The 27,505-nt window shown below is 49.8% G+C and overlaps 2 protein-coding genes and 1 pseudogene across 2 annotated transcripts in view; 2 read left to right on the top strand and 1 right to left on the bottom strand.

Moving 5' to 3' along the window:
• The window catches only part of LOC136570607 (uncharacterized), a 69,757-nt gene that overhangs the window by 2,062 nt on the left and 40,190 nt on the right, over window positions 1-27,505 (top strand). Inside the window, exon 5 of the mRNA XM_066571060.1 lies at window positions 108-553. Coding sequence (XP_066427157.1) covers window positions 108-553 — 446 coding nt within the window. The remainder of the gene's footprint in view (window positions 1-107; window positions 554-27,505) is intronic.
• The window catches only part of LOC136570646 (zinc finger protein 135-like), a 121,559-nt gene that overhangs the window by 57,556 nt on the left and 36,498 nt on the right, over window positions 1-27,505 (bottom strand). The gene's annotated exons all lie outside the window — the stretch shown is intronic.
• Window positions 690-12,105, top strand: LOC136570566 (uncharacterized; annotated as a pseudogene).

The following is a 27,505-nucleotide window of genomic DNA, read 5'->3' as shown; positions in this document are numbered from 1 at the left end:
CGCACACTTCCAACATATCGGCCATCTGCGGTGCCGGGTGGAGGGGCAGGCTGAGGATGGCATCCCTGCATGCCTGGTTGGCATTTGAGGACGCCACCTCCCGCAAGATAGTGCTTCTAGCTCCTTCGTCCGACACCTGATGTTCAATGGCCTTCCTCAACTTCTCCACGAAGTCAAGGAAGGTCTCGTCTGGACCCTGAAAGATTCTAGAAAAGGCAGTTGGGGGCGCGCCCCCCGGCAGCAACAAAAAGGCTTTTTCTGCGGCAGCTGCCGACGCTTTAAGAGCCTCCCGGGGAAGGGCACTCGCCTGGGAGTACCCATCTTCCCAGTCCCCGGTCCCCAGGAGCTGGTCGATGGCCAAAGGGCGACCCGTGAAGTCAACTCCCGATTGGGGTCAACTCCACAGGCTCGGGAGGGCTTCAGTCACCCCCCTCTTCCAGGCGGCTTCCCACATTACCCGCTCGGATGGATTCAGCAGGCAAGTGAAAAGCCGCCGGACATCGAAGGGGGTGATTTCTGCTTCGGAAAGTGTCGCTTCCAAGACTCCCCGGAAGTATTCACTCTCCCGGCCGTACTCCTTTTGGGCTTTGACCAGTTCCTTAATTTGTGAATGACTCAATGGGACCCATTGGCGACGCACTCCCCCACCCGCTTCTGGCTGGTAAACAACCGGAGCCGCCGATGGTACCATGGCCGGCTCTGGTTCCCGGCCCTCGACCCCCCCCGCCCCGGACCCCGAACCGTGGGAACCGGAGGGAGGGGCGTGGGAACCGGAAGAAGGGGAGGAGGGGGCGTGGCGGGAGACTGGGTGGCCCGATGACGAGGGGCCCTCCCCGGAGGTGGGAGCAGGAGGCGGGGCACAGTGGCAAGCGGTGGGCGGGGAAAGGGGCGGGATTGTGGGAGGAACGATGGGAGGAGCTATCATGGGAAAGGGAGGAGGGGAAACGAGATGGGAGGGGTCAGATAGAGGGTGGAGCTGGGGGGAGGTCGGGAGGGAAGGGGCGGGGAAAGGGGAGTGGCCGAGAGGCAGGAAGGGGTTGGAACTTGGAAGAAAAGGATTCTGGGATGAGGATGGGGGTTTTCCCGCCATCTCGACCATGCGGTCGCCTCCATTTTGGGCCGCGCCGCGGCCATCTTGTGAAACCAGAGGCGACCCGGGGCAAACTGGGGATTCAACGAACTGGGGTACATAACTCTGGGGTTTGGGGACAGGAGCAGGGGAGGCAGAACAAGTCGAGGAGCCCCCGAGAGTTTGGCCAGAACTCTCGGGGCGGGGGGACCGGGTATTCTGGAGAGGGCCAGGGGATGATGGAACGCCCTGCGCCTGGCTGGTCTGGGGGGGTGCCCCCTTCAGAATCCCGGTTTTAAGTTTGGGCGTACGGGAAGGGGTATTCGGGACAGAGGGTGAGGAAACCGAACTGGGGTGCGAAACCGAACTGGGGCAACGTTTAACTCGAACTGTGGCCTGTTCTGAGCTCCCTTCTTCTTTTAATATTTTTCTAATTTGGGCAACAAGCCTGGCCAATTGTATGAGGGAAGCGTCGCCTGGCCTGATCAACTCCGAGAGTCGAGTTTTGACCCTCCGCCAAAAGGCAGGATCTTTGATCAGGTCAGGCGAAACCTCCGGGAACTCAGAAGAGACCCATTTTATTAATTTTTCAACAACAGGTTTTTCAAAAACAATTCCCCCCCCAACAAGGATTCCCTCAACTTGGGTTTTGAGTCTCTTTTGGGCAGTAGACAGCCTAGCACCCATGGCTCTAAAAGACTTCCCACGAAGTCAAATGTCCACTACTACGAACTTCGAGCCCAATCTGCCACGCAAAAGGAAAAACGAAAACTAAAAGGTGACCACCCACCGGCCCCTGCCTGTAAAATCAAGGGAGGGCGGCAGAACACCCTGGGGACTGGGGAGGACGACAGGGAGAGCGGCGAAACACTCACGTGTCCGGTGGGCGATCAAAGGAAAGCGCGGCGAAGCGGGTCCTGCGGCCGGACGGCTCGGGGTGCTCGAGTTCCCGTCCGGTCCCCGGGGAGCGCTGCCTCAGAGGGCCTGCTCACCTCGGGGTGCTGCTGCGTCCAAAGGACGGAGTCCAAAATCCGTAGGGTCCTTGCGAAGATTGTAAGTCCAGGCTCTACTGGTCCCGAATCCGGCCGACCAGGAGCAGGCAATCGATACAGAGGGGCCCCACGTGGGCGCCAGCAACTGAAGCTGTGGCTGTTTTTAAGGGGGGCCCGGCTGAAAGGATTTAGAGAGTCCAGCCACCTTCAGTTACACCGGCACTCCCCTGGCACGAAGCCAGTGGCATGTGCCGACTGTGGGTGGGGCGAGAGGAAACAGTCACCGATATTAAAGCAACCACGCCGCAGGAGTGAAGAAAAGAGACGGCCCTCCTCTGCTGGGTGAATTAACTTGGTTTAATCCAGGGTAGGGGAAGTGCAGGGTGGCCACCCAAAGGTGGCGAGCGGAGGAGGAGCCCCGAGCCCCTCCGGGGACCGGGTTTTACAGGGAAGGGGTGGGTACACAAGAAACCAATCATAGAACGAAAATTTGCATACATTGAAGACTGATGGGTGGTGTGGATCAATGGGGATAGGTCAGGGGAGGAGCCCAGGCCTACCAGCCAATCACTCGACACCCTAGCTGGAAGATTCTGGAACTTGGGGCAGGGTGCCGGTGACTGGCAGAAGGCCTGGGGAGGGGATACAAGGACAAATAAGGGATAATGAGGGAAAAGAAGGAGGGGAAAACCGTGATTGACATAACTGGGGGTTTGAGCCAGACCAACTTGCCAAGCTAGGAGAGGGGAGAACGGAACAAACCAAACACAAACCACAACAGGTTTCGTGATTGTTCGTGGATTTGATCTCAAGGTGCAAAAAACCGACACGGCACGCGGGGTTTGCAGTGATAATCAAAACAAATGCACCTTTATTGAATAACCAAATGCATTGGGGAGGAATTGGGAAAGAAAAGGAAAATGAAGGAAAAGAGGGAGGAAGAGAAAGGAAGGTATATAGCTACCAAACATAGAACAGCCAAGTCCTTTGATGTCCAGCCAATGGAGCTCACCAGGTCACATCTGGGGAGATTTTGAAATCTCTAGCTAACTCAGAGGTTTTTATTATGATAACTCTATTGGAAATTGCGAGGGGGGTAAACAGATACAATAAGGAATAGATGTAACAGGTAGTCCATGTTCTCAGCAGTAAACGAGAGCCATTGTGTTCTTGGTCCAGCGGTCACAACCTGCAGGCAAACATCTCGCTTTGGTCAGCTTGCCTCCCCCACACACCTGCCCCGGGCTGGGGGTTTCAGTCCCAGTCCTTGGAAGGAGCAGAGGGGCCTTTTCACATGGGGGTTTCATGTCTCACTCCTTGATGGAGAGGCTCCTTACATCTCAGTCTGTCTGTCACGGTGGTTGTAAAACAGGTGAGGGTCTTCTGTGGGGGGACCACCCAAGACTCAGAAGAAGTCCAGCCAGGCTGAGAGGTGGGACAGCTCCCAAGGCTATTGCTGCAAAAAGGCAAGATGCCCCCTTCTTCTTTCATTGGGCTCAGTGTAGCATACAGGAAACAACACCTGTGAACAATAGCTTAGCACTGTGCTCAGGTCTCGGAGCCGTTGGCACGTAACTTTCTCCAACAGGGCCAGAAACTTCAGACAAGGGTCTTTTCTTCAGTGGTCCCCAATGGCGATCGTGAGGCAGATGAGAGAAACTTTGGACAGAGTCTCACACCCCGGTCGAGTACATGCTGTGAGAGAGGCAGTAAAAAAGGCACCTCAAATCACTGGCGGACACATATTCAAAAGATGCCAACAAACCAAATTTAACCCTTGAACAAATGGCAGGAAAAGGTGACTTCCAGAAGCCACAAGACCAAGCAAAGGATTTACAAGAAGCTGCACTCAGTGACATCACCACTGCTGCAAAGACGTCCCTGCTCCTCACTCTCGATGACACCCTACCTACACAGAGTTTCACTAACATCAAACAAGGGCAAGTGAAATTTTCATAAAATTTGTAGACAGACTTAAAGTTGCACTTGACTGACAAATAGAAAGCCCAGAGGCCAGGAAGGAAGTGCTAAACAAAATGGCCTTGCCAAAGGTGAACAATGAGTGCAAAACAATTTAAGAGCTCTCCCCTTGGACACAGAACCTACAATCAACCAGATGGACGAGGCCTGCACCAAATTATCTTCCACTGAACACACCATGGCAAGGGCAATCTCTAAGGGAGAGGGCCTTTTTAACATCCCAAGACGCTGCAAAATGTTTTAATTGTGGGGAACTGGGCCTTTTTTTTGAAGGACTGTCCAGAATACAAAATGCCTAAAGACCAGCAGCCACCAAAGAGGTGCCATTCATCACACTGTATGGATTGCAACAGACATTCTAACAACTGTTCTCAATTTTGTTATCACCAGTATCCTCACCACCACCAGCACCATTATCAGCCAAAAAACTTCCAACAGACTGCAGGGTGGCCCCGTGTGAAGACAGCAAATGGAAAGCTGTTTCACTGTACCCTCCCCACTATTCTGGAGGTCCAATACGTGGGAAATTCCTGCGGAGCTCTTCATACTCCGAACAACAGACCAGAGTCACCAAGGCTTTCCAGCAAGTTCAGGTCAGGACCTGGCACCAACTGGTGAGTGCTTTGTCTATACAATTTGATGACTCTTCTTTCTATCGTATTCCCACCAGAAAATATGGACCCCTAGAGGGCCTGAGGGATGTGCTGGTAATAGGTAATGTATTCATGGACCAAATGAAATACATATTATAGTGGAAGTGCAAACTGTTGGGCCAGCTGACGAAATCACAGTCACTTTCTGCTGCACAAAACCACCACACTTCCTGCACAGAGAGACTGTGATCGCCCAAGCCTTTTTATTGCCATTAAGCATAGACAATATCCCAGAGCATCCAATGGCATTCTGGGTTGAAATCATGGGCCAAGACAAGCCCCTTATAAAGTGCAGTCAGTTGAATAAAGGTAATGACATCCACCTACAAGGGATGGTGGACACAGGGGCCAACGTTACTATCATTACACAACCTCAATGGCCCCTGAACCAGGAGCTGACTCCTGTCACTGGAGTCATCTCAGTGATTGGAGGAGCCGCCATCTCCATGAGGAGCGAGCGTATTATCACAACAGAGGGACTGGAGGGCCAAACTGCCACCATCAGGCCATTTGTAGTCAGGGCACCCACCACCCTGTGGGCCAGGGACCTGTTGTCCCAGTGGGGAGCTTGACTTGATATTCCACCTCTGTCCCGGGATTTCTATTTGGGGCCACTGCAGAGTGCACCACCCCACAATCACCTGGAAGACTGACGCCCCACCGTGGGTGGATCAGTGGCCACTCTCAACAGAGAAATTACATACCCTTGAGCTTCTTGTGGAGGAGCTGCTCTCCAAGGGCCACATTGTACCTACCAACAGCCCTTGGAACTCCCCTGTCTTTGTTCTCAAAAAACCTGGCAAGGACAGGTGGACGCTCCTCCATGATCTTTGTAAAATTAACGAGGTCATTGCAGTCTGGCCTCTCTCCCTTCATGCTTCCCCATGATTGGAGACTGGTGGTCATAGATATCAAAGGCAACTTTTTTAACATCTCTCTCTATCCTTGAGATGCTCCCAGATTCTTTTTCCATCCCCTCCCTGAACAGGCACATCTGAAGCGGTACCACTGGCGAGTCCTCCCCCAAACTGAGAAAAACTCACCCTCTATGCCAGTGGTCCATGGCCCTTGTCCTGTCTCCCATCCAAAGGACTCTCCCAGATGCCATTATCCTACATTATATGGATGACATTCTGTCTTGGTTTGAAGACAGGTGTCTGCTAAGGAAGGCAGGAGCTTCCTGTGAAATGGAAAATGTAAATTCCCTTCCTCTGAATTATTATAATTTTGAAATTAAAAGGCTCTCCAGCAAAGATATGGGAATAAGAATACCAGTTCTTTGCTAGGAAAATTAAAAATACAAATGCAATAGTACAAACAAAAAAAATCCCACTGGCAGAGTCAGAATATGACCTGACACCCTGTGGGTCACAGTGGTGGTAGCAGTCCTATTAAATGGAGGCTGCAGTGACCTGCAGTGACAGGTGGGGTTTTGTTGAAGCAGTGACCCTGTAGAAGGGTGGAGTTTTCCTCTCAAGGTCCAGTGGTGGCGTAGATGGGCCTGGACTTCCCCTGGGAATGCAGTGGAAAAGAAAGCTGCTCCTCTGGGAATCCAGTGGGAAAAGGCTGTCTCTCTTCTTCCAAATGTCAAATTATATCCAGGTAGGAATGCTGGGCTCCTCCCTCTGGCCGGAGCATCTCACAATGGGATGATGAAATTGTTATCAGTCATGCAGTGACACTCAAGGGCCCAATAACAGAAGATATGTCCCAGAGGGGGATTGTTGAGGAAGAGATAAAGTAAACTGCTGTAAGAGACGGTCCAAAGTTTCCCTCATTTGCCTCACAACCATCACAAGGACAGAGAGGAAGACCCTGAAGACCCTGGCTGGAGTTCTGGCCTGGTTGGGGTGGATGCTCGCCAAGTGATTGTTTGCAGCTGTGCTTGCTGTGCCCCCACGTTACAACTGCTTCGAGCAGGGGCTGACAGGGAGCGGCTTGCTCTGTACACTTACACCTGCTTCACGATCCCCGCTCATCACAATGGCCCATGAATTTCCCCACCTCTTGGCCAGATGAACTTTCTGGGGTAACTCTGGTGATCCCCCCATAGAAGATCCCTCATCTGCCTCACAAGCGCTGTAAGGGAAGCCTCCTCCCAAGGACTGAGACTGAGACCCTTAAAATTCTAACACAGGGGCACTGGCCTGACTGAAGTGGGATGTTTGCCAAGTGTTGCCTGCAGGTGTGTTTGCTGGACCAAGACTGGTTTCTCATAGACACCAATCCTGAAAACAATGGGTCTCGCTCACTGCTGAGATTGATTTGTCCTGTTTTGGAACATGGACTGTCTTACTCATTTTCAATAGACTAATTCTCCATTGTCTTTTATCTGTTCTCCCCTTGGTGGATGACTATAAAAGACCCCTGAGTTAACCAAAGAATTTGAGATTCTCCCCAACGTGACAAGATGGATCTATTGGCTGGACCATGAGGATTTTGTCTCTCCATTGGTAGCTATTCCCACCCCTGTCTTCTTCTCTCTCCCTCTATCCTTTATCTCCTTTCTAATCCTTCTATTGCTTCTGCTGTGGGCACTTAATAAAAGGTGCATTTGTTTTGATTAATACTGAAATCCCCTCTCTGTTGTTTTTGCACTCTGAGATCAGTTAATAAACCATCACAACCCCACTTGTACGAGTGGATCGTGACATTAAATTGCCATCATGAACAGGATTCTGACAGACAGAGGGGTTTGCAGGGTTGTGTGTAGTCTGTAACAGGGGAAGGATGTTTCACTCCAGCCGCACCGAGCCCGATACCCTGAAAGGGGTGAGCGGTTGTCTAAAAAGGAAAGGGAGTGACTCAAATTTCCCACAAACTGCACATGCCGAGGTGAAAAGCACCCCCATACTCAATTGAGGGCTCTGCCTTCAGAATTTCACAAAAGATCTCTTAGTGCAAAAAGGGAAACTGTTTTTGTGTATGTGTGAATCTGGACTGTCTGGGAAGTGAAGGGACTACTTGAAGTAACTGAGTAGAACCTCCCAGGCACTTTAAGTCTCTTCACCCACCCAGGGAAGCAAGGGAAACACAGCAGAGGCTGTGTGGTTGTGTACCTTAAGTCTACACCTCCCTGTCATGGGTTTGGTCCCTTCACAAAATGACTGAAAACCTCAGCGCAAAAGTTAAAGCTGAATTTTATGCTCTACTAGCCAAACACAATGCCAAACCTTCTCTGGGAGGAGAAGAACGGGCACAAAGTAACTGATTTAATTTGGAAAATGTTATTGATAGAGTATGTTCTTTACAAAATGAAACAAAATTTAAACTGGGCAATAATAAAACTATTCTCTGCTCAGTTTTGGGAGCTTGCTCACAGCAGCTATAAAACCCCTCTTAAAGTGAAGAAGTGAGGAAAAAGCTATAATGGACTCCCTTCAAAACCTAGTTGAAATTTGGGAAAAACAATTAAATGAAGAAAGAAATGAGATCCATCTGTTATGAGCTGCCCTTAGAGAGGAACATGTTAAGAATTCACTGAATGCTGATTCCTCAACACAGGCAGAGGAAAAGAAACTCCTCACATTAAACAGATTTATCCCCATAAGGAACTAGAAGCAGTAAAAAAACTGTGGAGAAAACTGCTGCCCTCATTTGAGACCCCTGGTTAAAACAGAATATAATTATATTAATGATGAAGATTTTGAACCACATATCACAACTAAACAAATACCATTCAGCACTACCAAATTGACTAAGCTGAAGAAAGAATTTGGGTGCCTCCCACAAGAATCGGAGGCAGAATATGTCTTCCAAGTGTCCCTCACTGGTGGAGATCAAATTAAATTAACTGAACAAGTGGCCAGTGGGTACTGGGGACATGGAGTTTTCCTAACAACAGGAGATGAGCGTGACACGTGGTCCCTGACACAATGTGTGCCTTTCTGGGCCGGGGGAATTAATCCTTTGGAAAGGGGAGACCCTTTAGCTATAGTCAGTGCCCCCGACCAGCTTTTGGAAGGCGCCCACAAAGCCACCTGCCTGCAAATGATTCATGAAAAAGGTTGATTCCTGGTTTTCAGTCACCAATGCAACTACCTGTAAAGCCTGAAATTATGACTCCTTTAATTTGAGGGCTTCCTAAACCTACAGCAATTACTTTACAGAAAACCATAATGGCCTTGGGTCCCGTAGAGAGACTAGATAGATTCCTTGGTAACCCCACTGACCAAACTGGATCTACTGATCCTGGTTTCACTCCATACTCCATCCCCTCACAGCCCCCAGCTTCTCAATCTGATTCACCTGCCAGTAGCCGTAAAGTTTGGACATGGAGTGAGGTTGCAGTAGATTTGATTAATTACAGATGATACGGACCTGTAAAAACACTGGAAGAGAAATCAGAAAAAACAAACGGTGTTTGGTTTATCAGGGCTCCTCACGGTGAAAATTTAGGGAAGGGAAACCAGATCTCTAAGTGCCAACGTTGGTGGTTGTTGGAAGTTAAAAGGGGGGTCCCCAGAGAGGTGATGGATGGTTTGCCCCTTGATAAATTACAGAAAATAATAACTAATTGGCACTATCAGAAACCGAATTTATCAGTTCAACCCAGTGCACCCCTCCCTTCTCAGAATCCAGCCAGTGAGCCAAAAGAAACCCTCTCCCAGCCTCTCCCTCAGAATTTAGGATGTGAGCCAAAGCAAACACAGAACCAGAGAAACTAGGCTCTCCATCCCTTATAGGTGAGCAAAGGGCTGGAGCATGGATGTATCTGAGAATGCTCACTAAACATAAATCAGGAGATATACTGATCACAGCTATCACAGGCCTCAAACAGGCACTTGTAACCTTTCTGATTGACACTGGGGCACAAATCTCTGCACTAACAAAAAGGATGCCCAGAAGTGTAGAATTGTTCCAAGAAAGAAATAATGTTGTGTTTTAAACATCCTAGGAACTACAGAATCTATGAATGTGGCCTTAATAAAACTCACGCTCCATGGAGAGGAGTGTGAGAAAGACATTCTGTGCTGTCCTTGTGAGCTGTCAGGGCCTCCTGAAGATAAGGAGAAGCCCCATATCTCTCCTGAAGGAACACCAAGGTCGTTACCATGGAGACCAGAGGAAGGAGAGAAAGTTGGGAGATATGGACTCTGGCTGGCTCCCAGAGTGTCGCGGCTCCCTGGTCGCCTGCTGGGAACTTTGTTTCTCTTTTATGGCCAATGGGCACTGTATATGTGTTAGATGGGTGTAAATATCTGGAAGAACTATAAAAGCTATGTTGGTTTAATAAATTTCTCTCTTGCGCCCTTTTGATGGAGTCGTGTATTATTGTACTGTGTCGTGCTCTATAACGACAGAGGAGAATGAATTAGTTCTCAAAATGGTAATTGGGGATATTCCAAACAATTTATTAGGGATGGATGTTATTGCTGGGAGGCAGTGGGAAGATTCTGAGGGATTCCTGTGGTCATTTGGTGTGCCACGTCTTAACATTAGACTGCTCCAAGCTGCATCCTCCTCACTGTCTAGCAAAATTACTCATGTAAAACAATACCCTCTACATTCTGGTGCCAAAGAGGACATCAACTGGTTATACAGGACTTGTGAGACAAAGGAGTGATAGTCAATACCCATTCTCTTTTCAACTTGCCAGTGTGGCCAGTTTGGAAACCCAATGAGAAGTGGAGGCTGACAGTAGACTTCTGCAGGCTTAATGCCAACACAGACCCTCTTACAGCAGCGGTCCCAAATTTGGCTGAATTAATGACATCAATTCAAGAAAAAGCTCACTCAATCATGGCAACTATAGATGTCAAAGACATGTTTTTTATGATACCTACACAGCCAGAAGATATGGACCTATTTGCCTTCACATAGGAAGGACAGCAATACACTTTCACTAGGCTTCCCCAAGGCTACAAACACTCCCCCACTTTGGCCCATCCTACTTTAGCCCAGGAATTAGAAAAAATACCCAAACCTGATCCTGTAGCTGTTTATCAATACATTGATGACATTCTGGGGTGGGGGGGGGGGGGTGTGTGAAATAGAGGTAGTAGGGAAACATCAGCAGAAAATAATCTCTCACTTAGAAAGTCTTGATTTGCAGATGCCCCCAGAGAAAATTCAGAAGTCTTCTCATGTCTCAGTCTCTCTGCGAGCCTCTCAGGAACCCTGGGCCAGTCCCGAGTCGGCAGACACCGGGGAGGGCAGCCCCGACACGGCCGACAGCAGGGAGACACTCTCTGTGCCCCGAGGGTATTGAGGGCACTTAGGCTGGTTGCCTTTGCTGCAGCAGAGACAGCAGAGACATCGGTAGAAGAGAAGGGGCCGACTCTCAGCAGGGGTTAATCCAAGGTTTTATTCTAGGAGTCCCGAAGGAGCTCCTGCACCTCAGGGGGCCTCCTGCCGAGAGCCCCGGGGGGATGTCCGGAGTTCACATTTAAAGGGGGGAGGAAACCAAAAGCAGATAACATTTACTGACCAATAGGTATCTCTGGGGGATAGATACTGGGGGACAGGCATATTGGACAGCATATGGGACTAGGCCTGGGGGGCTGACCCCTGGCCTCTGGCAAATCACTCGACAACTTGGACCAAAACTTCTGGATGGGGGGCTGGGATGCTGAGTGATAGACGGAGAGCCAGGGTGGGGGTTTAGGGAATGCTCTCATCCCAGGAGAGGGACAACACAGATAAAGGGAGGGGAGTACAGTCTGGGATAAACCATTTGGGAAAAATATTGGAATACAAAACAAAACTACTTCAAAGTATTACAAAATATAAAAACACACTACAACATTCTCAGGAAGTGAAGTTTTTGGGAATTTGCTGGAAAGGAGGTATGACATGTATTCCACCTGATATCCTAACCTCTTTAGATCAGATCAAAATGCCTGAATCCAGGAAAGATCTCCAGCAAGCTCTAGGATTATTAGTGTTCTGGAGAAAACACATTCCAGATCTTTCAATAATTGCCAGGCCCCTTTATGACTTGCTGAGCAAAGGGGTGAAATGGGATTGGACTCCTTCTCAGGAGGAAGCATTGCAATTGCTGTTTTTTGAAGCAACAGCTCATCAAGCACTGGACCCTGTCCATCCCACAGATCCCTTTCAGGTGGAATGGGGATTTGCCTCCTCAGGGCTGTCAGTACAGCTACGGCAGCAGGGTCCTGAGGGTCCGATGTGTGGGAGGTTAAGATATCGCGATGTTACGGTCAGGCAGAACCCCTCCCCTTTTACTGTTACCTTTTACCGTTAACCCCTGTTATAAATGACCTGGTTCAACTGTTAATAAAGGCCATTTTACCGTCCACCACATTGGTGTGTGCGTGTACTTGGTCCGTGTGGCAAATGTGCTGCCACCGAGCCGTTCTCGACCCGGGACCCCACGCCCCAAGTGGCAGCAACAAGTGGTGCCGAAACCCGGGACGATCTGGGAAGCGGGAACCGCCTGGGCGAGTGAACGGCAGCCGGAGCAGCGGGACTGTCCCTGGCGGGGAGGATGCTCCCAGAGGACCGGCGAGAGGGGAAAGTCTCACGCTTAGGACTGGTGAAGGAGGAAGTCTGGCGCCGAGGACCGGCGAAGGAGAAAATGGAGTACCTCCCAAAGGTCATTTTTAAAATTCATAGGCAGTGGGGCGTAGACTGCGAGCCAGGAGATTTTATCCTCGTAGTGTCGACACTCCTGTGGATTGGGGTTATTGGGCAGCTGGTGGATATTTTCCACCTCGAAGTGTGGGATAGTTGTACCGGGGCCCTAGCAGAGGAGGCTTTGTCCTCAGGCTCGGGGCGAAATCTTAAATTATGGGACAGAGTCACGCAGGCTCTGTGAAAAGTTCAACAGGAGCAGGAAATGTGGAAAACCACACAGGACTGTGTGCAGGCGGGGCCCTGGCTGGGTGTGGGGGCGGCCGCGCAGACTGCGGGTGATCGTGAGTCTGCCGAGTGTGGGGATTTACAGCCGCGGGGACGCTCTTCGCAGCTCCCAAGCTCAGGCACGCTGGCTGCGGGGAAAAAGCGGTCATTTGGGATGGGCTGCTAGAGGAAGCGCGAGGTGCAGCCGTTAACTTAGAGGCACGGGGCGCTGCCATTGACTCAGAGGCACGGGGCGCTGCCATTGACTTGGAGGCGCGGAGCACCGCCATTAACTCGGAGGTGTGAGGCGCTGCCATTGACTCGGAGGCGTGGGGCACCGCCATTAACTCGGAGGAGCGGGGCGCTGCCATTGACTCGGACGCACGGGGCGCTGCCATTAACTCGGAGGCGCCGGGCGCTGCCATTAACTCGGAGGCGTGAGGCGCTGCCATTGACTCAGAGTCCGAGGGAGCCTGGGCGGGGCCTCCGCCTTACGCGCCACGGGGTGGTGGGCGCCAGAAGGGGGGGATGCGGACACGGGCGTGATCGGCAGAGACGGAGAAGGTCTGCAGGACAGCGCAGACACGCGCAGGCAAAAAGGAAGGAAAAGACACGGAGGGGGAGCTGACGCCGCTTGAAGCATGGGTTGGAAATCTCATTACAAGGCACTGGCCTCCCCCAGAAGGAGGCGGGGCAAGCCTAGAGGGAGGGAGCGGCCCAATGCTAAGACAAAGGGGCGAGGTTGAAGCCTGACAGAGGGTTTTACCAATTCCATCACTCCAAAAGATCAAGCGCGCATCCTAGCAACTGCCCTGCTGGCTTTAAATCAGTTCCCCAGGGGAGACAAAACAAAAAGTCCTGCCCAGAGGCACTGGGCCACCCGGGCACTAGAGGAAGGCCCACAAGTCATGATTAAAAATTAGTTAGGAGAATGGGAAACAGGTTGGAGGCTGGTACTCACAGGGCGAGGGTACACAGCCATCAAGAAAAATAGTAAAATTAAATGGTGCCCGCTTAAGTCGATAAAACTGGACCTTCAGGGCAAAAACTAATGAAATTTGTAAAGCTTGTTTCGCAGGACTAAATCCTCAGACGCCCCCATGGCCCGTATACCCTGCTTCCTAAAGGCTGTGACGAATCATCAAGCAGCCCGATGGCAGACCATACCGGGGTCGTGAAAAACTCAGTGACCAAACTAAAGGAGAGGCCGGCACAGAGAAGGACTGGGGGAAAAAAGCTCAACAAAAATGTTATCAGTCATGGTTCACATAAATGTTGTTTTTGAAAGTCTTCTTTTAAGTGGTATCCATCAAGTAGAGTTCGAACTCTGGCCAGGTTCTGGCTCTACTTGAATGGAATGATCGCCAATCAGCCCAGAGTTTTTCTGCGTCAAAAGGTTCAAAGGGAGTTTTGGAGAAACGTGAATCCAGACATGAGTTCTCAACATCACTCTTGTTTTAAGGTCAGCTGTCGCAGACTCTGGGAGGATAGTTTGGTGCTGTGGTAAATGTATGATTTCAAATCGTCAACTGTGTTAACAATTATCAGCCAAAAAACTGAGGAAGTCCTGCAAAGATATCCTAAGTCATGGTTCAGTCAGCCCCCATGACTGATTGCCCTTGGTTCCACCTTATTAGGCCCTATTATTGATCTTGGACCTTATATTTCAAAGAAGTTAGCATTGTTTATTAAAAACCAGTTAGAAATAGTTACCATTTCACCATCCACCACATTGGTGAGTGCGTGTACTTGGTCTGTGTGGCAAAGGTGCTGCCACCGAGCCGTCCTCGACCCGGGACGCCACGCCCCAAGTGGTGGCAACACTGAGGAGGCCTGTTGGTTTCTATTCCTGTGGTTTCAAAGATGCTGAGAAAAGATACACTACCTGGGAAAAAGGATTGTTTGTGGTTAGCTTAGCTCTCATAGAAGTGGAAAAAATTGCACAACAACAACCAGTTGTCTTGAGAGGCCCTTTCAAAGTTATTAAGACAGTCACTACTGGGACCTCCCTCCCCGCCCCCAACACGGTGGCCCAAAGTGCCTCAGTTGCAAACTGGTATGCTCAGATTGAACATTACTGTAACATTTTCTCAATAACAGAAGGAGCTGTAAAAAATTTAGTGATCCAAGAAACTGAGAATTTGGGCAGCAGCCATGACAAACCTGCCTCTGTAATTAAAACATCCCCTCCTTTCTCCCCCAAACGATCAGCAAATTCTTGGTTCCCTGATGCCTCTGCTAAACGGGAGGGGAAGGTGTGGAGATACAGGGCAGCAGCCCTCCACATTTCCTCTGCTGAACGAATCATTACCGAGGGAGAAGGCAGTGCTCAGGTTGGGGAGCTGAGAGCTGTTTGGAGTGCTTTCCAACATGAGGTACAGAATACCTCTCCTGTCTGCATCTACACGGACTCCTATGCTGTGTATAAAGGATGTACTGAGTGGCTTCCTTTTTGCAGCAAAATTATTGGGAAGTTAACAGAATTCCAGTATGGCAAAAGGAAAAGTGGCAAGAAATTTTGAACATTGCAAGCCAAGGGAACTTTGTTGGGGTGGGCAGCCTTTCATCAGACAGATGGAAATCCAGCAGGAGAGTGGAACAATAAAGCTGATGATTTAGCAAGACTAAGTCCCCTGAAAAGGAACAAATTACAGAGGACTGGGATCAACTATAGAATAGCTGCATGTAAAAAGACAGCACACAGGTGCGAAAGATTTGTACAAGGAAGCTCAGGCCCAGCGTTGGCCTGTCACCAAGGAAAGGTGTAAAACATGCGTATCAGCCTGTGAGCAATCGCAGACTGGAGACTGGAGAGACATCCTTTGGAAGATGACCCTCTGCATTTCAGAAAGGGTAAAGGCTTATGGGACGCGTGGCAGGTAGACTATATTGGACCCTTTAAGAAGTCAGGAGTTAAACACTTTGTGCTGGTAGGAGTAGAAATTGTATCTGGGATGGTCCAGGCCAATGCTTTTAAAAGAGCTACAGGTGATAATACTGTAAAAGCACTGCAGGGATGGTTTGGAATTTTCCCAAAACCACAGGAAATTCAATCTGATAATGGGTCCCACTTCACTGCTAGAATTGTACAGGATTTGGCAAAAAATGAAGGAATTAAATGGACTTTTCACACCCCTTACTACCCTCAAGCTAACGGGATCGTGGAAAGGACCAATGGTCTTTTGGAATGACTTTTGAAACCAGAGGAGGGAAATTGGGATGTTCGGTTATGGGAAGCTGTGAAAAGTGTGAATGACAGATGGGGGGGTAAATGGGTGTCCCAAAATCACTGCCTTTTGCCCCATAGCTCCAAGCATAATTGCCTCTCTAGGGAGACCAGCTGATTTCAAGATTCCAGCACATTACCCTGGACAACCTGTTCTGGTGGACCTCCCTACTGTAGGGGAAGTACCACTAGTGCTAAAACCCCTCTGAATAAACATGCATGGGTAGCCTCTGATGCTCTAGGGAGAGAGCATCGGATAAATACACACTGGATAATTCCATCATTCTAACTTTTTCTGTGCCTTAGTGGCAGGATTCTGTCGTGTTTACTTTTACAGAAGAACCCTGAGGGACATGAGGATCATCTGAACCATGATAACACTGGTGATACTTTTCTGCATCCTACCACAATTCCATGGACAGAATCCTGCTGAGTGGTCGTGGTCTGAAGCTACCATCCATCACACTAATGTTCTAGGATCATATCCCAAGGGTCGCCACCTGAACCTAGAGCCTATAGTGCTGCATGACTCTGAGATATATCGCCCAAGTGAGTGGGGATGGGATCAGAAGGACTGGACTAGAACCCTAACTGGAACAATTGGTGAGTCGATTGTGGTAGCATGCAGAAAAGTGGAAGGATCTCTCTATGAGAAAGCCACCTCCATTACAGTTCCCGGAAATTTTTTAGAACCAGATGGAAAAAACTATTTGCACATCCCTACAACAGAACTGTGTCCTACGACAAAGTGGGAGTGTACCAAACAAATTCCCCTCACTCTGTGCTGCCGGCAGGAGTACGTTGGTAACTACACTTTAGGCCCCAGAACCAACAATGCAATTACAAAGGATTGTAGAAATGAATCTACTGCTTGCTGGCATAATTTTACTTTAGCCAAACCAACTTATGTGACACGCCGTTGGCAAAATAACTTGACAAATCCATTAATTTTAAAAGGCCTGGTTTACAAACTTAAGATAAACACTATAACAAAGTCCACATTGAGTACAGTAGTCACACCCCAGTGGGTAGAAGGGACTGAGAGCACCCTTAGTCAACTTGATACTGAATGGCCTTGGTCCCAGGCTTTTGTTCATTTTTCCGGATCCACAGGAAATGTGAGGGATTTAAACCTATCAACTGTCATTATGCATGAAAATCAGATATACACTGGGCAGGAATGGGAAAACCAAAAAACCTGGCAGCTTCAAGGGATAGTGGGGAAAAAAATTAGTATAGGATCCGAATGATATAACAGAACTACCCATAGTAAGGCAACCTCAATCGGTGTTTTGACAGATCAAACAAATAAGCATGAAAAGGTTTGTACGCACCCAAGCTTACAGGATTGTTGGCACAATTTTACATTGGCACAAACCATAGAAGTGGTTTGTCTTTGGTCCAAAAAATTTTAAGTTTATAGTAAATGCTATAGCCCAACTTGTTACAATTTACACCACCACCACTCCAGCCCAACCACCACTTATGCTTAGCCCAAGAATTTTTGAAAATGGACCAGATATAATTAGGAAAACAGGACAACAACAAATACTGTTCAATCCGGCATGGTCTCTTAAACAAGTCAAATTGCTGATGCAAAGTAATGTCTCAGAAATTCAGCCGGCCTGTTCGCCTTTTTTGCAAACTTCCTTTGAGGGTTGGATGACCTGGTTGCAAAAGCGGAACTCTTTTAAAAGACGGACACTAAGAGACATAACCGGTGTTGTGGAAACAGGATTGGGAATTCTAAAGAGTATTGATTCAGAAGTATTAATGAATAAAATTGGCTGCTACAACTAGAGATTTGACCAAATTACAACAACCACTGCAGTCATTGGCTTTAGGAACACACCAGTGGCTGCTATCAAACATTTTGCCAAATTGGGAAAAGGTAAATGTAAATGACCACAAATTGGTAAATGATGCACTCGGTGCTACACAGAACAACATTTCTTTGGCTCTCAGCTGTATCCAGGCACAATTGTGGATGCAGTCAGTTGCTGCCTCAATGATAAGAGAAGGTGAAGAAGGCACTTTTCCTACTGAAATTGGGAAAATAATTTGGGACAGTGCCACTGATTTTGAAAGAGAATTCCAATCCTGGTGGAACTTAGTGAATTTTACTTACAATCCCATTACAAACACAGCCATGGCTTTTGTGTTAACCATACGTAATGCCTCAGTGCGTTTGATATTTCCTATGATTGCATTAGGGCTGGATGATGATGGAGCTGTTCTCTATCCTTATGAGCATTGGGAATGGGCCCATCAAATTGGTGAGAAATGGCAAAATGTTAATTTAGAATCTTGTATTGTCCGAGAACAACAAGGGCTCATCTGTGAAAGCAATGCAATCATAGCTCAAGACATTTGTTTAGACACAGAGCAAAATATCTGTCATTTTGAAATTTGTCCTAACAAGACTTCTGAAACAGTCCTTGTATATATAGGCAATAGATGTGCATGCTTAGAACTGCTTGTGATTTTGTATTAGTAGACAATGTTGTAGTAGATACCAAAAATCATTCAAATTTTTGTGCTTGTAACTTTACCAAGATTACAGGATGGGATTTCTCTTATGAAGCTCCAGTTACCTCTCACTACCTATTGCAATCCAACTACACAGTGATTCACAAACTGATGCCTACTCCTATTGGGATGGATCTCACTTTGGTAAGACAACTGCTGCTCCATCGACACTTAGTTGAAATCCTTGAGAAGATTGAGAAAAACGCACAGAAAGCCCTGGTGACTGCTCATCACAATGTGAGACAGATACCCCGTGTCATGGAAAGAGTGGAGAAAGATGCCGAGCACAGGGGGTGGGATACTCTTTTAGGTGGTCTCCTACTGCCACGGGTGTCCTGAGCAGTCTGTGTCATCCCATTGTTATCCTTTTGATACCAATTCTGCTTGGTTTTATTTTATCAGCAGTCCCATTTGTTATGAATTGGAGCATGAAACAGCTGACAAGATTGACGTCTATAGTTAATGCACACAACTTGGCTAATGTCCCATGCACTGTGGACATCCCCAAGCCTTTGACACAAGGCAATTATGAATGAAGCATATGTGTTTTGGAATAATCCTTAATTTCCATTTATGATTTTGTGGGAATTACTTTCCATTTTTAGTAAATTGTATTAGAAAATCATTTTTTAAAGTTAATGCTTGTATTAGGATTTGTTAATTGTGTTTGCTTTTGATTATTTGTGATTTGTTTTAACCATTTGAAAAGTTATAAAAGTAATATTGTTTTAATTATTAAACAATTTGTGAAATTTGATATGATAATCAATATTAATTATGTTTGTTTATTGTTTCCCTTTTTCCCCTCCTTTCCTATCCTTTCATTTCCTTCTCTCTCTCTCTATTTTTCTTCTCTTTCTGTTGTCCCTATTTTCCGGGTTATACTACCAATGTACGGCGAGTTCTGCAGACCCATCAGCGACACTCCAGAGTTCTGCTGATGAAGATCCCTCAAGACAATCGTGAGTCACGGGGTTGTGTGAGAGTCTGTCCGAATTTTCCCTCATCTGCCTCACGATCATCATTGGGGGACCACTGAAGAGAAGACCCCCCCTGTCTTAAATCTCTGGCTCCAAAGGAGAAAGTCATGTGCCTGAGACCTGAGAGCATTGCCAAGCCATTGTTTGCACAGGTGTTGTTTGCTGTGTGCTGCACTGAGCCCAATGAGAAGAAGAAGGAAGCACCGTGCCCTTTGTGCAACAACAGCCTTGGGAGCTGTCCCACCTCTCGGCCTGGCTGGATTCTCCTGAGTTCTGGGTGGTCCCCCCACAGAAGACCCTCACCTGTTTTACAACCACCGTGACAGACAGACTGAGATGTAAGGAGCCTCTCCATCAAGGAGTGAGACACGAAACCCCCATGTGAAAAGGCCCCTCTGCTCCTTCCAAGGACTGGGACTGAAACCCCCAGCCCGGGGCAGGTGTGTGGGGGAGGCAAGCTGACCAAAGCGAGATGTTTGCCTGCAGGTTGTGACTGCTGGACCAAGAACACAATGGCTCTCGTTTACTGCTGAGAGCATGGACTACCTGTTACATCTATTCCTTATTGTATCTGTTTCCCCCCTCCCCGGCAATTTCCAATAGAGTTATCATAATAAAAACCTCTGAGTTAGCCAGAGACTTCGAGATCTCCCCGACATAACAGGCAGATCCTCGACTGGACTGGACCAAAGGACTTCGTCTCTACGTTTGGTAGCTCTATCCCCCTCTTTCTCTCTCTCTCTCGTTTGTCTCTCTCTTCCTCTATCTTTTTCTCTCCCTTAATCCCTCTATCGCATTTTGCTGGGGACATTCAATAAAGGTGCATTTGTTTCGATTATCATTGCAAACCCCCTTGTACCGTGTCGGTTCTTTTTGCACCCTGAGATCAAATCCACGAACCATCACGAAACCCGTCTGTGAGGACGGATTGTGACACCCTCCGAGGACTCCTCCTCAAATTCCCCCCCAAAGCTCCCCCAGCACCCCCAGACCCCGCCAAATCCCCCTCAAGTTGCCCCCAGACCCTTCCCAAATCCCCCCCAAAACGTCCTCAAGACCCCTCCCCAAATTCCCCTTACGACTCCTCCAGGTCCCCTCACCTGTTCCTGCGCCTCCTCAGCAGCTCCCGGAGCTCCCCCGTCCTCTCCCAGCGCCTCCCCCGCTCTCTCCAGCGCCTCCCGCAGGACCCGCCCGAGCCCGGGGCGGCTCCCGGGGGTCCCTGAGGGGGTCCTGGGGGGCGGCGGGGGGGGAGGGGGCGGCTGGGGGGGGGCTCAGGGGGCGCCGGCTCCATGCCTGACGCTGGGGTCAGGGGTTGGTTTCGTAGAGGGCGCGGTGATTGACAGGAGAGGGGCAGGGGAGGCGGACGTTGCCGAGGGGAGGCACGCGGTGATTGGTTGGTTCAGCTCCAGAGAGGCAGGAGTGGCTGAGGGGAGACACGCAGTGATTGGTTGGATCGGCGCGTGAGAGGTGGGCGTGTCTGAGAGGAAGCGTGTGGTGATTGGTTGGATTGGTGCACGGGGAGGCCGGTGTTCCTGAGGGGAGACTTGTGGTGATTGGTTGGTTTGGGGCAGGGTGCGCTGTGATTCCTTAATTTGGGAGATGAAGCGCGGTGATTGGATGGTTTGGGGCAGGGCACGTCGCTATTGGCTGGGAAAAGTCCAGGATTTTTAAGTGAATATTCCCATTTTTTTGGGGAAAAACTCTCAGATTTTTAAGGAAAAACTCCTGTTTTTTGCAGGAGAGACATTCCCAGATTTTTTGACCCCACATGACCCCAAATAACACAAATAAACCCAAAACACTCAAAATAAACCCTAAATAACCCCAAAAAATCCAAAACAATACCTAAAAGTCCCCCAAATAACCCCAAACAAATCCGAATAACTGAAGAAAAACCCCAAAAAACCCCAAATTATACCCAAAAAACCCCAAATGATTTCAAGTACATCTAAAAAGCCCATATACACCTAAATAAACCCAACGAACCTGAAATAATTCCAAATAAGCCCAAATAAACCCAAATACTTCCAAATAAACCCAAATAGTTCTAAAAAACACCAAAAAACCAGAAATAATCCAAGTAAAACCCAAGATAAACCCCAAATAGCCCATAAATAACCCCAAATAAACCCAACAAAACCCCAAGTAACCCCAGTTCCTCCCGTCCCCACCCCACAACAGATCCCAAACAATCAGAACGCGCGGCACTGATGACGATCCACTTGCTGGGCAGACACTCAGAGCACTGGCCCCGCTCAGCGATTTTCAGCCAATCAGCGCCCGGGCCGACTCTGACTCATCAGTTGCCAGGCACAGACCAAGGCCTCTCACTGCGGTAAACATGCACAGACCGCGCGGGGTAATTTCCAGCCAATCAGAGCGTGTCTCGCTGATGACTCATCAGTTGCCAGGAGCGCAATTTGGGGAGGGGGGGGGAAGGTGACCCTGGGGATGAAGTGGGGACCCCAAATTAATCCAAAACGGGGTCGGGACCCCAAAACGGAGCAGGAGGGGCCTGGAGCCCCCAAAACCAAACACGGGGAAGGGAACTGAGGGAACGATCGGAAAGGGGAGGTAGAATGGGGAAAAGAGGGGGTTGGGACCCCAAAATTGAGCTGGGAGGGGGATGGGATGCCAAAATTAAGCTGGGAGGGGTATGGGATCCCAAAACTGAACTGGGAGGGGGATGGGACACCCAAAATTGAGCTGGGATGGGGGTGGGACCACCAAACAGGATGAAGCCAATTTTGTTCCTGGAATATGTAAAGTAGTTTATGGATATGCATGAGGGTCTATGAATATGCAACAGGCCGATGTCATGGGAGACAAGTACCATCGAGCAAAGGTTGTTATGGCCACCAAGACCTCCCCAGTTATTTTCGGGGACACCCCTTAATTCATCAGGTTTTAATTCCATCAGCCTGTTGCATATTGATAGACCCTCATGCATACCCATAAACTAATTTACATATTTCAGGAACTATTTTACATGGCCCATCCTTGGGTGTGTCTCCCCATTTCAGAAGCCTCCACTGAAATGGAAAATGCAAACCCCCTCCCTTTGATTAATAATAATAATAAATTTTGAAATTAAGGGGCTCTCAGGCAAAGATATGGGAGTAGAAATAACAGTTCTTTATTTGGAAAAATTAAAAATACAAATGCAGTAGTACAAAAAAAAAAAAAAAACAGTGACAGTCAGAATCCTCTGGGAATACAGTGAAAAATGTTGACCATCTTGGAATCCAGTAGGAAAAGATTTATCCTCTGGGAAGCCATTGGGAAAAGGTTGATCCCTTGGGAATCCAGTGGGATAAGCTGAAATTTTGGGAATCCGGTGGGAAAAGGGCTGATCCTCTAGGAATCCAGTGCAGAATGAGGCTGATCCTTTAGAATCCAGTGGGTAAAAATGGCTGATCCTTTGGGAATTCATTTCTTAACCCCCAAAGACAGGGCAAAGGCAGGGCCGTGGATTTTTTATAGGGTATCCCAAGGGTGGAGTTGGGGTTTGGGTGAGGGGAGGAGTTCTTAGCAACACAAGAAGGGTGAGATCAAATTCCTGCCTCTTAGCAACAGCAGCACTCCACACAGAAGGTGTCACAGAATCACAGAATTTCTAGGTTGGAAGCGCCCTTCAAGATCATCGAGTCCAACCCATGTTCTAATACCTCAACTAGATCATGGCACCAAGTGCCACGTCCGGTCTTTTTTTTAAACACATCAAGGGATGGTGACTCCACCACCTCCCTGGGTAGATGATTCCAGTATTTTACCACTCTTTCTGTGAAAAACTTCCTCCTTAATTCCAGCCTGTATCTCCCTTGGCGCAGCTTGAGACTGTGTCCTCTTGTTCTGTCTGTTATTGCCCAGAGAAAGAGACCGACCCCCAGCTCAGCACAGTCACGCTTCAGGAAGTTGAAGAGCGTGATAAGGTCACCTCTGAGTCTCCTTTTCTCCAGGCTGAACAACCCCAGCTCCCTCAGTCGTTCTTCATATGGCTTGTGTTCCAAGCCCCTCAGCAGCCTCGTTGCTCTCCTTTGGACACGCTCAAGCATCTCGATGTCCCTCCTAAACTGAGGGGCCCAGAACTGGACACAATACTCAAGGTGTGGCCTCACCAGTGCTGAGTACAGGGGAAGAATGACCTCCCTGCTCCTGCTGGCCACACCGTTCATGATACTGGCCAGGATGCCATTGGCCTTCTTGGCCACCTGGGCACACTGCTGGCTCATGTTCAGCCGACTGTCAACCAGCACGCCCAGGTCCCCAAATCCAAAATTCCCTCTAAAACAACGGAGAAATTATGGAACTTCAGATATATTCGATCAATTTCCTTCATTTAACTCAGTTTGGCGAGTTTTTAAAGGATGAAGGTGAAGCAGAGGAAAATTAAGGCCAAACCAAAAGGAAAACCAGCCAGGAGTGTTCCCAACATGGATCAAAGGGAATGTGAGTTACCAGGGCTGTGCCCAAAGTGCCTCCTCCAGTGGGGGATGGAGCTGGAGCAGCGCACGAAGCTCTGCCCGCACTCGGGGCACTCACAGGGCTTCCCTTACCGGTGCCTCCGTTGGTGTTTGGTCAAGTCAGAGCTGCTGGAGAAGCTCTTCCCACACTGGGGACACTCGTAGGGCCTCTCCCCTGTGTGGATGCGCCGGTGGGTGATGAGGTGGGAGTTCTGCCTGAATCCCTTCCCACACTCGGGGCACTGGAAGGGCCTCTCCTCTGTGTGAATCCAAAAGTGCAGGAGGAGATTGGAGGTGGTCTTAAACCTCTTCCTGCATTTATCACACTCGTAGGGCCTCTCCCCAGTGTGGATGCGCTGGTGGGTAATGAGGGCGGAGTTCTGCCTGAATCCCTTCCCACACTCAGGGCATTGGAAGGGCCTCTCCTCTGTGTGACTCTGATAGTGCCGGAGGAGATGGGAGCTGGTCTGAAACCTCTTCCGACACTTGGAACACTCGTAGGGCCTCTCCCCAGTGTGGATCCTCTGGTGCGTGATCAGGCTGGAGCTCTGGCTGAAGCTCTTCCCACACTCCCCACACTCGTAGGGCCGTTCCCCAGTGTGGATCCTCTGGTGCACAATCAGGTCGCAGTTCCACCTGAAGCTCTTCTCACACTCCACGCATGTGTGGGGCTTCTCCCCATCATGGAGCTGCTCATGGAGCACCAGCTCCGAGCTCTGGCTCCATCTCCGGCCTCCTTCCTGGCCCAGGCTGGCTCTTTCCCCCTCACATCCCCGCCATCTGCATTTGCAGCCCCTCCTCCTGCGGCATCTCTGGGGCTTTTCCTCCCCGTTGCCTTCCTGCACCGTGGAGCCGCTCAAAACGGCCTCTGCATTTGTCCTCCCTGCTCTCCATGCTCAGCTCCTGCTCTGGGGGAGGAAGGACAAGGACAGGATGGGATTTGCCTCTGTGCCACAGGCAAGGGCAAGGAGATCCCCCCAGGGCTGAGCTGCAGCCAGGGGCTGTGCTGGGCTGGGAGATGGAGCAGCACAGAGTGGAAAGGGGCACTCATCGCCAGCTCGGGGCTGTGCACAAATCACAAACAGGACGGGACTGCTAGGAACGTGTCCTGAGCTGTTTTATTTCCCAGCATCAGTCTCATTACTTGGTTATGACAATGGGAAGATGCCAGTAGCTCACATTGCAGGGAGCAGAAAAAAACTTATTTTAAAAGGTTTTTGACCAATCACACAAAGCAAAGGCATACTGACAGTAGTTCTATCCAAGCACTATAAGCACATTCACGGTTAAAACAATGCTCCCTTATTTCAAATACAATACCTGCTTGTGAGCCTTAAAACACAATGCACAGAGCTCCATTATTAAGCTTGGAACTTCCTAATATCTTGCTAGATATACTTTTCTGCAGGTTACGGAGTTATTCTAGATAAGTGTTAATGCACAGACCATTGTTCTATTTCTCCCTACTTTCTAATTCTTATATAATTTTTCTACTAACCAATCTTATGGCTGCAGCAAAGCTCTAATCAGTTCTACTGTCTCTGAGGCTTGTCTTTTGTAGCTTTCCCAAAACCCTCTGATTTTAAGCATTCCAGAGACACTGACTTCCTCCTCACCTCCCTCAGTGTCCCAGGGCATCTTCCTCTTCCTCGCAGCCTCCCAGGAGTTGGCAATGGGAAATCCTGGTTTGGGGAAAACAAGGGATGAGCACATTGAATTTGAAGGTCCCTCTGCCCGAGTCCATCTCTACAAGTCACCGGCCATCTGGGCTCCAGAAAAACCTCCCAAACACCAAGATTCAGCCCTGAAAAAGCCTCCCAGGAGTTCCCCGTCCCTGGTCCCTCCCCTCTCGAGTTCTGGGGTCCCCCCCTGTCCCAGCTGCTGGGGTCACGCTTGGATTGGGGGTCCCCCTTCTCCTCGGTGCCCACCCTGCCCAGGCTGCTGGCAGTCCCAGCAATGCCAAAAGCTCCCCCCGCTTCGCTCTCCCCATTTCGGGATGCCGGGGCTGTTTGGGCTCCCGGGCTCCCTTCTCCCCTCATTCTCTGCTCTGGGCTGCAGCGGCTCCAAGGAGTCCCCCCTGCCCTCTCCAGGCTCTTGAGGCTCCCGCCAATGGCGGCGCTCCCCCCTCTCTGGGCTCCCCACTTTGGGCTCCTGGGGCACACAGGGCTCTGCTCCTCCAGGCTGCCTCTGCCGGCAGCCGCCACCGCCACCCCCCGATGTCCCCCCAAGGGGCCTTTTCCGCTCAGCCTTGGACTTCTTCATTCTCCAAACATCCCCCCAAAACCCCAACCCAGGGACTCCCCCGGGATATCCGGGCCGAGCTCCCCCTCCCCGCTCACCGGAGCCATGGGGGGGGCGATGATCCCACAGGTGGGGGCTGCGAATTCAGGCAGGGATCGACAGCCTGGCTCCCTCAGCTCAGCCTCCATCCGCCTTTGTCCCTCCTCTTCCTCTTCCTCCTGCTCCTCCCCTTCCATTCCCCCTTCTCCCGCTCCTCCTCTGTCTTATCTCCACCTCCTTCTCCTCTTCTATCCCTCCTCTTCATCCCTTCTCCTCCTCCTCCTCCCTAACCCCACCTCCTCCTCCCCCTTCATCCCTGCCCTTCCCTGCCTCCTCCTCCTCCCCCAGCAGCAGCCACACCCTCGGTGCCCCGTTCCCGCAGCCCTCGCAGCCCGCGGCTGGAGCGGGGATGGAGCCGGGACAGGTCGGCATGGGCAGCGCGGGGCTCTCGGCTGCTCCCAGCCGCTGCGGGCGGGGGGAACCCGGCCCGGGCCAAAGGAGAGGCAAACTGGGCAAACTGGGGGCTGCACATCCAAACTGGGCCTTGCTGGGGACCCTGCCTGGGCACTGCCAGCCCTTGGGGCTCCTCTCGGCACATCCGCCAGGGGGGAACGCACACAGGGCTGGGGGATCCCAGCAGTGGCAGCACTGCCAGGGACTGGGCTGCACTGGGATCGTACTGGGAGTGACTGGGGCTGTACTGGGCTTGTACTGACATCATACTGGGATCATACTGGGATTGTACTGGGAGTGACTGGGGCTGTACTGGCTTTGTAGTGACATCATACTGGGATTATAATGGGATCATGATGGGACTGGACTGTACTGGGTTTGTATTGGCATTATTTTGGGATCATATTGCCATGCCAGAGCAGACTGTGATCGCGCTGATGGACACTGGGATCATACTGGGATCATACTGGGAGTGACTGGGACTTTACTGGCTTTGTGTTGACATCCTATTGGCATCATACTGGGATTGTACTGAGTTTGTACTGACTCCATTGTGCGATCATACTGGGATCATGCTGAGATCACACTGGGAGTGAGTAGGAGCCTGGGGGGGCAATGGAGACCATGTCAGGGGTAAATGGGATATACTGGGATGAACTGGGATGGTGCTGAGGTTGGCTAGGATCATACTGGCAGTGAGTGCCACTACACAGATGCTGACTGGGAGTGCTTGTGAGCAAATGGGATCATACTGGAAGGAACTGGAAAGATGCTGGAGGGAACTGGGGTACACTGGGATATACTGGGAGTGACTGGAAGGAAAGTGAGGGTGAAAGAGAGCAACTGGAACCATGTAGAGCAAAACTGGTTTATTCTGGCAGTCACTGGGAGCACACTGGGCTCATCTTTGGATCATACTGGGAGTGACTGGACTAATACTGGGAGTGACTGAGTGTCACAGTGAGCACACCCTGCACAGCATCCCCCATACTGGGCCTGACTGGGAGCAACTGGGAGCAAATGGCATCATACTGGGACTCACTGAGTTGATTGAGGAAGCAACTGGAACCATGCTGG

This window comes from Molothrus aeneus, unplaced genomic scaffold (genome assembly GCF_037042795.1).
Source record: "Molothrus aeneus isolate 106 unplaced genomic scaffold, BPBGC_Maene_1.0 scaffold_35, whole genome shotgun sequence".
Classification (NCBI taxonomy): domain Eukaryota; kingdom Metazoa; phylum Chordata; class Aves; order Passeriformes; family Icteridae; genus Molothrus; species Molothrus aeneus.
Note: the sequence above shows the minus strand (reverse complement) of the source record. Positions and strands in the feature narration are given on the sequence as shown.